The sequence below is a fragment of the Mugil cephalus genome, chromosome 12, assembly GCF_022458985.1.
Source record: "Mugil cephalus isolate CIBA_MC_2020 chromosome 12, CIBA_Mcephalus_1.1, whole genome shotgun sequence".
In the NCBI taxonomy this organism is placed as follows: domain Eukaryota; kingdom Metazoa; phylum Chordata; class Actinopteri; order Mugiliformes; family Mugilidae; genus Mugil; species Mugil cephalus.
In genome coordinates, this window is record NC_061781.1 from 14,210,683 (window position 1) to 14,224,059 (window position 13,377).

At 40.9% G+C, this 13,377-nt stretch overlaps 1 protein-coding gene across 1 annotated transcript in view; it reads left to right on the forward strand.

The window, feature by feature from the left end:
- myo3b (myosin IIIB) overlaps positions 1-13,377 on the forward strand; it is a 66,382-nt gene that overhangs the window by 49,630 nt on the left and 3,375 nt on the right. The window contains exons 35-37 of the mRNA XM_047601451.1: positions 5,159-5,259; positions 5,638-5,684; positions 6,086-6,246. Of these exons, the coding sequence (XP_047457407.1) occupies positions 5,159-5,259; positions 5,638-5,684; positions 6,086-6,194 (257 nt within the window). The 3' untranslated portion in view covers positions 6,195-6,246. The remainder of the gene's footprint in view (positions 1-5,158; positions 5,260-5,637; positions 5,685-6,085; positions 6,247-13,377) is intronic.

Below are 13,377 nucleotides of genomic sequence, written 5' to 3' on the forward strand. Positions count from 1 at the left end.
TGGATAAAATGTGTGGCTGAACTTTCTATCAGATCTCGTGGAGATACAGCACTGAAAACGTCTAATTGAGCTTTTCTTGACCAATGCACTTTCAATTGTTATTTAAAATATTAACTTGCAGCAAACATAACTTTGTGTGTGGCTTAATCTTTGAGCAAGTTGTTCTGACATTTTGCTGTGATCCAGTTGTCTGGCAGGTTGTCAAAGCCATACTTTGTGCCATTCATGCACGGAGAACTGGATGTAATTGGTGAACTGATTATGGGGAGAGTACATAAGGTTCGTTTGCTGTACCATGACTCTTTTTAGAGAAGGAACACTTTAGTCAGGCATGGTTAATTTATTAGGGCGGACCTCATAATAGGAGGCAAAGTCACCAAAGTCAGTTGAAGTAGGGCGGGGGCCCTCACTCACACAATTTATCTGGAGACTACATTTTGCCTCTCCTTTTCTTTCTTTTTTTTTTTGTAATGTTGCACCTTCAATCATCTCAGTAATTTCCCAATGATCAGTATGTATACACCAATCAGCCACAACATTAAAACCACTGACAGGAGAAGAACATCTTGTAATAGTACAGTGTTCAGCTGGGAAACCTTTGGACGGGGCATTTGCATTAATCTACTTAGACATGTACTACCCACCTAAACCAAACCAGGCACCCCCACCCCATAGCAATGACTGTCCCAGCAAGACACAGACACACACACACCCAAAAATGGTTTAGGAACAACTCAAATAAAAACAAGACAAACAGCATAAAGTGTTGACCTGGCCTCCACATTCAGTCAGTCCCAAACTGATCAAGTATCTTTCATAACATTCAGTTACCAGACACTGCAGGACACCCTCAGAAGAGTCTATTCTCTGATGGGTCAAAATCCCTTTGGAGGCACAATGCAGACCTACATAATATTAGAAAGGTGGTCATAATGTTACACCTGATAGATGTATTTACCATAGTCATTCTCTATTGTAGCACATAATAATCTCAGATGAATAAACTAATTCCCACGTGGGTTTGAAAACTATAGTATCAGTAGATCCTAAATCAGCCAGTAGATCTTTTTAAAAGATGTACAGATAACAGGCCTAAGAACAAACATCAGTTTATAAATAGACTTACTACAAATAAAGTTACGGTAGTGGTGCTGGGAACCATTCACTAAGGCACACTAGCAACATAGCCTGCTTGCCAAAAGCTTTTCTATTGTTAGCAAGCTAACATGCACATACATACTCAGTCTAATGTTCACGCGTGGTCTTAATTAGCAATTACTATTTACAATTGTATAAGTGACGATGACGCTTGCTGAAAAATGAGGAATTGATAAACAGATTACAGTTCATCTGGGCCTGAACATAAATTTTTCTGCAGCCTGTGTCTCTATTGTCACAGTTTTAGATTTGACCAACCAACGAGTACCGTTGTCATCCTTTTGTGGCGCTCCATCATTCGTTAAATATGATAACAGTGGTGTTTCTTCTTCTACACAGCCATTTTCAAGTGATGTGTACAGACACGAAGATGTAAAGAGCATATTCATCTGGCAGAAGGCAACATTTCCTTTTTGCTGTTTGGCCAACTCGGAGAATTAATGATAATTAGCTGCAGCTGAGTCAACTGACTGGCAACACTTATTACAGGCAGGCGCTTGGTTTAACTTTTGCTTGCTAGTCTTGATGAGACCATAAAGACTTAAATTGAGATTAAGATTGTGGCATGTGCAATCCCTCAAACTCCATTTCAACATAAAAGCTAGAAAACGTTCTGATTCTCATGTCTAAAGGAAAGGCAGCCTTCCACATTGTTATGTTCAACGCGTCGTTCCTGCATATCGTGAATCTGACGTTACTATTTAATTTAAACAACAGAAACGCTGGCGAAAACACAAACAGACTGCGCAAGCTATTGCACAATATGGTTTCTTTTTGAAACTTTTGTTCAAGGACGTCGAGGATTCATTATTTGTGATTGAACGCTTTGATGCAATTTCAGGGGAATAAAACATTTGCTCATCAAAACCACTTCAGCATCATTAGCAGAACAATGTCCTACATACAGACATTGTTTAACTGAGGCGTAAGGTTTAAACATTTTATTGGTGCTGATGTGTTTTCGCTTTATGACAAGACGTCACGTAGACGCAGCTGCACTTTTGTGTTTCTAAAGCCAAGCAGCGACATGTTGTTGACATTATTGACAAACTCGATATACGACTGAAACCTGTAAGTGCCTTTGATGCAGCTAAAAAAGAAGAAATACCCACAGCTATTTTCTTCAGTGCAGGAGATTTCCCCGAATATACTCAGTGGTAACAAGGATTCACACAGTGGACAGACAGCCCCTCTGAGGCATGGACAGATAAGATTCACGGTAAAACTTGGCTAATATCTCTGCACTGACAGGAACTTTCTGGGCATTTACAAAGTGTGACTTTAGTAAACCTGTGCTGGATTGAATAACATCGAGATAGCCGGGGAAAGATTGAGGAGGTGGAGGGAGACCCTGCCCTTTGATGTAAAGGATTGAGATGTGATGAGGTCCGTTCAAAGTGAGTACAAAGTAGGGTTAAGATGGAAAAAGCAAATGCAGCTTTAGTCAAGGTAGAGAAGCGGCGGTAGCAAGAGATGATGAAGAAATGTCCTGTCTCACCAGAAAGGCAGGCAAAGAAGATGAAACGTTATCAGGCATTAAATATAGATGCTCGCTTGTAAAGGTGTCTGAGCTTTAAAACACACTTTTGTAAGCTATGAATTTTGAAACCCGGTCGAAGAACGATGTAGTAAACCTTCATAAATTGTCTTGTGTTTGAATAACCGCGTCATCACATCACACTCTAGCTCATTATGTTCGGTTGGTCGTCAGTATTGTTCCTGTTTGTGTGGTGTAATGGATTATTCATCCTTTGACACTGAACAATCATGGAAAACAACCTTGTACAAAAAGGATGCACTAATCTACTGGAATAGAGGCGGAAGAGGAAATTCAGTTGAAAACCTGAACATACAAATGGCTTTTTACTGTAACAGATTTTCCACAGCTCGCACACATTCATGTCGCTGGTTTAAGTCGAAAGTAGGAGGGTTAAAATCTACATCTAGAGACGTGTAGATCGGCTTAGTCAGGTCTTTCTTTTTTCTTATAAGCCAGCAAATGGCCGCCACTCCACTTTAAAGGGGCAGCCCACTAAAACCACTAACAAATGAAATTCTATTTACTGCCATTACATTACATTACATTACAAGAAAAAAAACAGCCAATGCTGTCTATTTGAAGAAATACTGTAGAAAACTAGCAGTATTTTTTGTTTTAGGTAAACTGAACTAGTTAAGTAAGATTTTAGAGCTTGTCAAGATGATAGAAAATCAGTCCTCTGTCTGAAGACAGTTATGAAGCTACATCCAGCAGCTAATAGCTTAGCATGCTAATTAGTGAGTTAAAATCAAGCGGCAACTCCTCCTCTCTCCTTTCTCCTCTCTCTCATACATCATCACATTGACACATTTAAGTACAGTACACTGCAAGATAAACAATGGACAGCATGGTGTATTTTATTTTTTATTTTTTTAACTCTTTCAGTTTGTTGATGACCTGAAGAATAGACAAGGTCAAACCCCTGCTCTTTCAAAAGGCTGCTAATATTTGAATAAATCACTGTGTCTCGCACAGGGCTTGATATCGGCTGCTGAATCTCCTCTTCTCCTCAGATGCAGAGCAGCTTGCGGATCTCATGGATCTCTTGCCAGTGCGCTGCCATGATCGTTAAAAAAGTGTGCCATATAATTATACAAGCTGTATAATTATAACACAGTCGCACATGCATTCCAATTAGTGCAATTTCCTTTTCACCTATGCGCTTCCGTTAACGATCGTGGGCCAAAATTTTGTTCTGTTTTTGAGCCGCTCGCATCTCTGGAGCTTCTGTAATGACACAGTCTGACAGGCCATCGAGTGAAAATATCAGAACGTGACAGGCAAGTACATAACTTAGCGGGTCGACGCAGCATTCCTGTTCACATCAAAGCTGAGACCAGGCTTTGCCCACACTATTTTCTTTATAAGAATCTAATACTCCTCTCCTCAAACTAGTGCATTTCCCGACATGTCCTGTTGACTAATTTCAGTTGCACTACATTAGAAATTGCTACCTGACCTTGATTAGGTATATTGGCAAATAATTAACTCCTCACAAACAGTATTGTCTGGGGCTAAATCCAGAAAACTGTCCTCAGCAGGATGGAGTCACTCTCTAAAAGGCAAAGAACTCTCAACAGCGCTCATTAAACAAGAGTCCACTGATTAATTCTGCAATTAGAAGATGCATCAATATGGAACTCATCACTGAGACACCTTAAACAGGAAATACATTCCTTCTTCTCAAACTAAATGCACTGAGGTTCATCGTCTGATTAACACAGCTATTAAATTAATTCAGACCCCAAATGCTCCTTCTCTCTATTCTTTATATTAAAATCACACATTCACGATAATATTTACAATAACCAGGGCGGCCAGACTGAAACACAATAAATTAGATTATCTGCTTTTTTTTTTCTTTTCTTTTTTTTTTTTAGTGTTGACCCACTTTTCCAGTGCCATCGCTCCACAGTGTTCAGACTGTCAGCCAATGATTGTAGCATCTTTCTTAGCATTAATCTCAGTGGGTGGCGTTTCTCGAACATTAACCACGGTGATTTTTCTATGAGCGTTCTGCATGTCAAGATGCTCATGTTTATGTCGTCGCCACTTTACTTCTCAGTTGTTTTCTAACGTGGAGGTAAAAGTCTGATCTGAGCGCCCGTGCCTGGTTCATCTGATTATTCCACAGAGCACAGTTTCACCTCTGCCTTTTTCCAGTTGGCAAATTTAAACAGTCTGCTGTGCACCTGTGGGGAGAGATATAATTAGATGTGGTTTGTGTGTGTGTGGATTTATGTAATATTAAGCCGTTATTGAGTCATCTCATCGATTAAATTACATAATCTCACTTAAGTGCGTTGAAAAGTGTTTCTGTGACTTTTCCTCTCGTGCCAGTGTGCAGATTTAAAAAAGTCGAGGGCAGAATCTGTTTACCGCTGCTGTCGTCATCGTCTGTATCTTGTTGTTGTTGTTTTGCCTGGTTGGATCACTGCCCTCATTTTTCCTCTGTTGCAGGTCCAGTGATGAAGCTGCAGCAGAGAACTCCTCGCCGGCGGGGCCAGCAGCCCAAGCTGCTCAACAGCCCCGAAGACAGCCTGTACTACAACCAGCTAAATGTGAGTTCAAAGTGCCGATAAAGGCCTTTGTCTGACTTTGGTTCCACATGATAATACAATTAAACCTACCTGTGCCAGACCCTGGAGCCCCACCCCCACACTCCTCTGCCTCTTGTCTTGAACATGTGCTTATGCTCTTTATCTGTTGCTTTCATGTCAGGATGTCTGCCTTCACGGTGAATAATTGATGTGGTTTATCAAAGCTGAGCAAGATGCATGCTTCATCAGACTCACTTGAGCCCTTTGATCAGAAAAAAATTATGCTGTGACTTCTGATATTATCAGCATCTGCTCGCATTCAACACAAAATCACTTTGAATTAAAAATTAATGACTCTCTGCTCATCTTTTGACTGTGTGCTCTTGGCCCTTTCCTCAGAGAACTCTGGATTACCAGGGGAGCAAGAGGAAGCCGAGAAAACTTGGGTAAATAACTGCTTTCCTACTTAGAGCAACTCTAAACAGAGCAGGCCCTTTGTGGAATAGGAGAATCCAGAAATGGAGTTGTTTTCTTATAATGTAAATGGAGAGCCGAAAATAACGGGCTTTTTATGAGGAGATGCTCTGCGTCATTGGGTGGGTGGTGGTGTAGGTGGGGGCTACATATTAGGCCTTTGTCAGCATGCTCTTTTTAATTGTTGAAGGTCTGACTTGCATTTGTATTATAAATGACATCCTGGTTCACATCCGTGTTCTCAAGAAAAACGCCCTCATCTGCAAATATTATTTTTATTCCAAATGTCTAAGGTTCCCACACCATGAAAACTGGATCGGTAGCTCGGTAACTTCTCGCCCAACACTTCTTTTTGTCTTCTCTCCCCTCACAGTCAAATCAAAGTGCTAGATGGAGAAGATGAGTACTACAAATTACTGTCAACTGTGGAGTCAATCCCCGAGGAAGAGTACGCGACCGCGCCCCCCTCCCACCCTTTCTAGCGGGGGCCTCTCGTCAGTCAGTCAGAGCTGAGCCTCTCAACCATGTCAGCCGGTGAGACAGACGCATCAGACACGTAGACAGACACTCCAAAGAACATCCTTGGCGTTGGATGTACTTTGGTATTGTGGAGCAAGTAGCAGCGGTGCAGAATAAGCGACCTGCGCAGGCCTTGATCTGCTAATGCAAAGTGGTCAGAAGGAGTTCGCAGGAAAGATTTACCCATCAAGTAGTCACCGTTACGCAAAACTACAATGTGGGAAAATTATGATTCGGCTTCCAAACTGATATGCAGATAAATTAATGACAACAGACGTAGGAGAAAGAATACAAACCACATGCGGTGTTCTGGGAGGGGCGGTCTCATAAAAAAAAAAAAAGACAACAACAACAGCTAAACCACAGCAGAATCCATTCAGATGTGCAATATCCTCACAAATGTTTAATCCCCTTTGGGCAAGATTTTGTTTTGTTTAGTGATTTTTTATTTTTTTTAAAAAAGCCAAACATCTGCAATTGAAATTTTTTTTCTTCAGCTGAGTAATAAACCTTAAAATTACATTTTATAATCATGTAATCTGAGAATAAAGAAGCAAACAACCAAAAGACTTAACCCACTAATAAACGACGGGCTGCTGTTTTACTAATGGATTCACTGACCCGTCTTTTTCCGGCGCTGCTCTGCTTTCGCGACGTCGAGAGGCTCATTTTGCAGGCAGCGCGCAGTGTTAACCGACCGCGAGAACATCTACCTATTTTCCCAGCCTCGTGTCTATTGTCTAAGACGGATCCAGAGACAAATCCTCTTGAAACCCAAAACTCTTTCGACGAGTTCTCCCACAGCGAGTTGCTCTCGCCTGTAGTTAGAGGGGCTTTGTGCTGTCTGAGCGCTGGAATCACCGCACGTAGCTTCACAGAGCCAGAGCCCAGACCTCACTTTGAATTTCACCCTAAATGCAGGAATTTTCTTTTAAGATGTGAAGTGTCGGAAATGCAGGGCTGGCGAGTTGATTTGTGGAGGGTTTTTTTTTTTTTTTTTGCTTTTTTTTTTCAATTTGCATATCATTTACTGCATCTCCCTTTGTTGACACCCGAGGGCCTGAGAGGAGATTTTGATCTTAATAGGAAGAGTAGGGTGGTATGACTGAGGATCTCATCCTCCTTATACTCAGCGGGGAAAACATTAGAGCTCTGCCTTGATAGCGAGACCGGCTTCACTTAGATTCAGATTTACAGAAATCCTGGTGGGTTAAAGATGCCCAAACTGTTCATCAAATCCTTCAGCTCAGCGCTGTGAGGGTCAGACTCAGGTTGAGACACTGAGAACTGACTCATCACTAAAATATCACAAACTACCGGTTTCCCTTTTGTTTCTATAAGTTCTGATGCCTCGTCTTGAATATCAATGAAGCTCATTTTGAGTGTAATTTGAGATGGGAGACGGTTTTGACTCCACTGGTTTTAATATTTGACAGTTGTGTGGTTTTAACCCTGTAATTTCCCCAACCATGGCTGTGTTGTCTGTTGTCTGGAGCAGCCGCAATGCTTGTTGAGGTCATGTGGTTAATCTGGATAGACTAAATAGTGACACATCTTTTCTCCCATCTCTTGGAAGCAAAACAAACTTTGCATAGTAACTGAAAAAAGAAAGGTACTCCGTCTGTGTTTGCTAAAAACAAATATCAATAGCATTTTCATGCAGAATAAGGCTCCAGTCGTTTCTATATTATTATTATTAATGATGCATTTATGTGTAAGCAGCATTTTAAGCAGCAGCTGCATTGTATTCATGAGATCGTCACAGGGTTTGTTTCTAGAAGTGCAGTAAAAGCTTATATGCTCATGCTTGAGTTCGTGACTGTTAGAAAGATGTCACATACTAAATAATTAAACCTTATTTAAAGACATTTATCGACCTAAAAACAGCAACTATGCATTTTTTTTTTAAATCCATAATTAAACTTAATTTAAAAAATGGTCTTTATAGTTTATTGTCATGTTTAATTCTACAAAAACCCAAAGCGTTAAGTGCCACAGACCACTGGCAGTGTGCGTGCCGTGGTGTCACAGTTAGTTCAGAAGCATTTCACCTCCGGTCGTAGCCACAGATCCTGCAATAATTAAAATCCTCGTTGTGCATTACTCCCTTGCTGGGATAGTTGGTTCCTCTGAAGAGCAGTCTGAAATAGGTCACCCCAGCACCCTGTAGTGCATCTTAAAAGTACACTGAATCAATTAAGTGTGATCATGCTCCCCTGATTATTTTGGCCCTGTTTTACCACAGAGAGGAATTTCAAATAGGCTCGCTAGTTTGAATAACAAGGTTGGACTGTGGTGACAAATGGTGCCAGAGTGGGTGTTTCTTCCCCTGTTTTTCTCTGCCAAATTAACTCCCTGGCTGATTGCCTGCTTTAGCATATGAGAGGAGGTGAGCAGAGGTGTGTACGTAATTGGCTCGGATAGCTGATTATGTGTTGCAAAAGGCAAATGTTATGAAATCCTGTCATCACTCAAACGAGAGATGTTCCCACCTAATGAACCGAGGCTCGTGTGTTTGCGCGGACTCGCGGTGGTCTTGCGGGCAGCGGCGTCAAGTCAGCGTTCGAGGCCTGACACCTGTGTTTTCTTTAATACGTTTTTTGGTAAATCCAGCTCCCTCTTGTTTTCCCTCATTAAATCTGACAACATCTGGTGTGCGGGAGAGGACTCCTTTAATGTGGCCAACGTTACCGCTGGTGTTATTCTTGCCGTTTTAGCTGTTTGCTTCATGCGCTGCACTTTCATTAGAGCTACATCCAAGGCAGCTCCAAACACCGTTATCCAAAGTTTTAAACCACCTCTATGAAAATCGCTGGAGCTGCAGCCTTAACAAATGATGAAAAGCTTTTATTTTCTAAAGAAGCATACTTACCTTTTCACCTAATAGTGATGTCTCACTTCAAAGAGAGAACACGATTAGGCCAACATTGTCCTGTTTCTATATCCTTTGAGTTCAAAGGGAGAGTTTCAATACAGCATTTCACGTGCAGCCTTTTCAAATACTCTTTTAATGCAGTTTACGTGCTTTTGATATCCAGTTGTGTTAGATTTTCACCACACTAGAGTATATCACAACATATTCCATCGTTTCTCTCTGAATTAATTCCCTTTGCCTTTAATGTTTTTTTTTTTTGTTTCCGACGTCTAAAATAGCTACAAACTAGACGCATAGTGATGCTGTAACTGGCTAAACCAGATGTCACAAACGTTGACGGCTCAGAGCAAAAGAACGCTTCCCTAAAGACGGCATTAATAAAGAAGCCGGCCGAGGCGGGTGGAGACACACGGAGAGTAAGAGGCATAGAGGAAGAATGAGATAAAAGAGTCTGTTGAGTACATACATCAAAGGTCTGTTAATGACAAGGGATGCCATTAGGGTTACACTGGCTTTTGTTTCAGCTTCCTCTCACCTGCAGTTTGTCGAGGACACTCTATGCACTGTTTTGTTCTTAACATTTGCATGAATATAAAATGCAGGCAGCGGGCAAAGAGAGTTTGTTCCCAGCTGCTAATCTTTGAGGTGATCAAATGTTTTGGTCAAAATTACAGCTTCCTTTTCATTTGCAAACGAGACATGTATCCATTCAGTTTCCTCCCTCCGCAGAAAGGGACAAAGTAGAAAAGGGCTCAAGCACAGAACAATACAGACAATATGGGAAAGCTGTTATCCCGTGTGCCATGAAATTTATTGACTTAAAAGTTTTCTTGGTGCCTCCGGTGCTGGAATGGGATTTGACAAATCAGAGCGTGAAATTATGATTAGCCTCTCTCAGTTTGTAGACGGAGCGGGGGCACTAGCAGACTTGGCATGGCCAAAGGTGTAACCTGTTTTGTTTTTGCCCCAGCATTGCTTTCCCAGATGGTGGGACCAGCTGCCATTGAATAAACGCTGGACTGGTAACAGTGTGAGAATCACCACGGCCTTGTTTCAGCTTGGGATGCGTAACGTGAAGCTTGTCTTTTTTTCACCACTGCCAGGAGAAACTGGAACGGTCACTTGGTGTTCTACCAAACAACCTTTACCTTTACCAACCTTCACTGAGGTCAAACTAAATAGTGTCCAAAATAACATCTAATTTCTCTTATCTGTGCAATTGTAAAAACTAAACTTAACCTCCTGAGCTTTTTGAGCTTTTGTTTGGTACGCTCTTTGTTTCTCTTAATTTGAGATTAGTACAAACTAAGACCTATAAAAACTAAGCATCGTCTTTGAAACAGGGAGTAGTTTTTGGAAAAAAAATATGTCTGAACATTGCAAAAGCAGAATCACAAATAATGACGTCCCAATGTCCTCCGTCGAGGACTAACTTCTTCTTACTATTGATAGAATGTGCCTGTAACATTGAACTAGAAAAATGAATGAGCATAAATATAAAGTTTAAACTGTAAAATTTGATGAGGCTTTCTATCAGTGAAATGCCCGCTATCGTGTTTTTTAGACGATCTAGTGTCTAGTTAAGAGAATAAAAGTTTAAATGAAGCAAAATAAGCTGCCGCAACCCTAAAACTTAATGTCCCCATATGAGGACGCTGGGTCTGAGGAGGCTAAGGTTTTATTTATATCTATTTTTTTACTGTAAGCAGCAAAATAATTATGAAACAATACAGTAACAACTTTTCCAGTGATAAGTATTGGAGGGAATACACTGAAGTAATATACATCATATATTATTTTGGCTTTTTTTTTAAGGTATTTGTCTTATTGACTGAAGGAAAATGCAATTCTTCATGCAGTTTGTGTTGCGTCTCCAAAATGAACTTCTAACTAAAATAACTTATTAGCTTCCATACATTGTCTGTAAATCTCTTCAAAACCTAAAACATACTCATTGAAGAGTATAACATAACATAGAGTATATTAACATGTCAACTTCAGGTTGATCCAGTTGTGATTCTTCAACAGTTTGTTTCGCCAATTATGATTCATGCCACAGTACGTGGGACAATAGAAAAAAAGAACTGAACTTACATAAAGATACATAAATATATCCGTAGACACAGACATTAACACAGCTACAATACAGCTAGTGGAGACAGAATGCAATTTTGTTGCATTGTCTCAGCACAGTGTTAAACTATCCATCGGTAGACTATCTATGTATAACAGTGGGCAGTGATTAGAAATACTTGTTCAGTTATTTTTGCAGTGTGTACAGCACAGTACAACATACAGAGTACTGCATGAAACCATATTAACAAATTCAGCAGTACAGGAGTGATTTGTCGTGGTAACTGTAATGCAAACAAAGTACTCTATAGTGTGTGAGTAATAGTGCAAATATGTGATCTGTAGCTTTATCAGTAATAACACAATATAGATTGTAAAGAGGCAGGACAGCTGCAGGATACAGGATTGAAGGCAGTCACTGAGCTACAAATGTGTGGTCCCAGATAAAACATAAATATTGTATCAGTGTAACTTACTACACAATTACACATGCACAAAGTTCCATAAAGCATGTAGCAGCTCTTTTACTAAGACACTCTGGAGCAACACTGCACACTATCATATAGTAAACAAATATAAACCCATAGTATCCCTGTAGCCCTGTACATCATCGTGGAGGGGGAGAGTTTTCCTCTTTAAGGCTGGATTAGCGCATCCAGGGTGGGCTGAGAGAAGGTAAAATGACCTGTCCCGCCTTACGTGACCCCGGGCCAACCCTGCACATTGCCAAGGCTTTGCTGTTTGCTCTTGAATATGCAGCGGTCCCCAGCTTCATAGGCTCAGAACAGAGAGGGAGAGAGAAAAAAAAAAACTGAGTTGTATCGCGTTGCAGGGAAAATTAGTGAGACCAAAGTTGGAGTTTCTGTGTGTTGGGGGCTGCGAACAATGGCAGCTTTCTGTCAGACTGCAACTTCAAAGGTCTGCTGAGTGACTGCTCTGAGTTATACTTTGTTGTAGATCACTGAGGAAATTCACAGATGTTTTCTCATACGAGACACCATTATAGCGGCTCAAGTACCCGGTAGCCTCGAGCATCTCTCCCTCTCTAACCCCCCCACCCCACTCCACACCCCTCTCCTCTCTCCTCTCTGTCTCTCCCACACACTCTCACACAGGCAACCCCTCACCCCAGCCACCCCCCCGACATCTCTGATATCTCTTGTATGAGACAGATGTGGAACCTGTTTTCTCTCCAACTGTCCAGAGAATATAAAAAGTTAAAAAAGAGGATTCGGGTAGTGGCGTCGCCCCGCGACTCCGTCAAATACACAGTTCTCGCTGCCGGTTTCGCTCAGAAAGTGTCCGGCTACGCCTTCTTATATCAGTTCTGGGTCGATACGGTGTATGATGTGAATGCAAACATGTATAGTGGAAGTGATTTGAAGTGAGCTGCTTAATGTCAGTTTTCTTTTTTTTTTTTTTTTTCCTGCAGATTGCCTTCTTCACCTTTGAACTGGACCAACTTGACATCTATTGTAAATTTATATTTAATTGTAGTGAACTGCTGTTTTATATCAGTCAAATAAATGTGTTTAAACTACGTTATCAGTGTGTGTTAGTGTGATTACCGGTGACTCATGATATGGACCTTATTTTATTCTACATATGAATGATTATGGGGGTCCTTATACGGTCATTCTTTAATATATATTTATCTCATGCACATATCAGGGTTATAGCTAAGTCTGATTTAATAGTTTCAACACCAGCTGTCATTTTTGTGTCAGGTTTTCTTGACAAGACTGACAGTATGCGTTGAACATTTTTTAAAAAAAAGGTTTAATTTACTTTTAAACTCACATTCTGATCATAGTCATCCTTCTCTTGATTTGTATTGAGGTAGATTATAGAAACACTGCCCCTGTAACACCTTTCTGTCACAATCACAGGACTCTTCCCTCACCTCACCTCGTGGGTCCCTAAATGCAGCTTCATACAAATCCACTTTATGCTTTAATTGACTGTACGAAATACATGGACGGTGCCGGCTGGTTCCATGTTCAAACCTTTGAGTGTAGTGGGCAGAAATCTATTGCAGCTGGGGTTCCTCCAAGTTAATTTTCTCTTCAAATGCCAGAGGAAACATTTTCTTTTGGCGGAACCACTTCTGACTTGACCCTGTAAAACTTGAGGCATGGCCATGTGACGGAGCAAGTAAATTACCTCGGGGACTGGACATTGTGTCAGGCACACAGTCA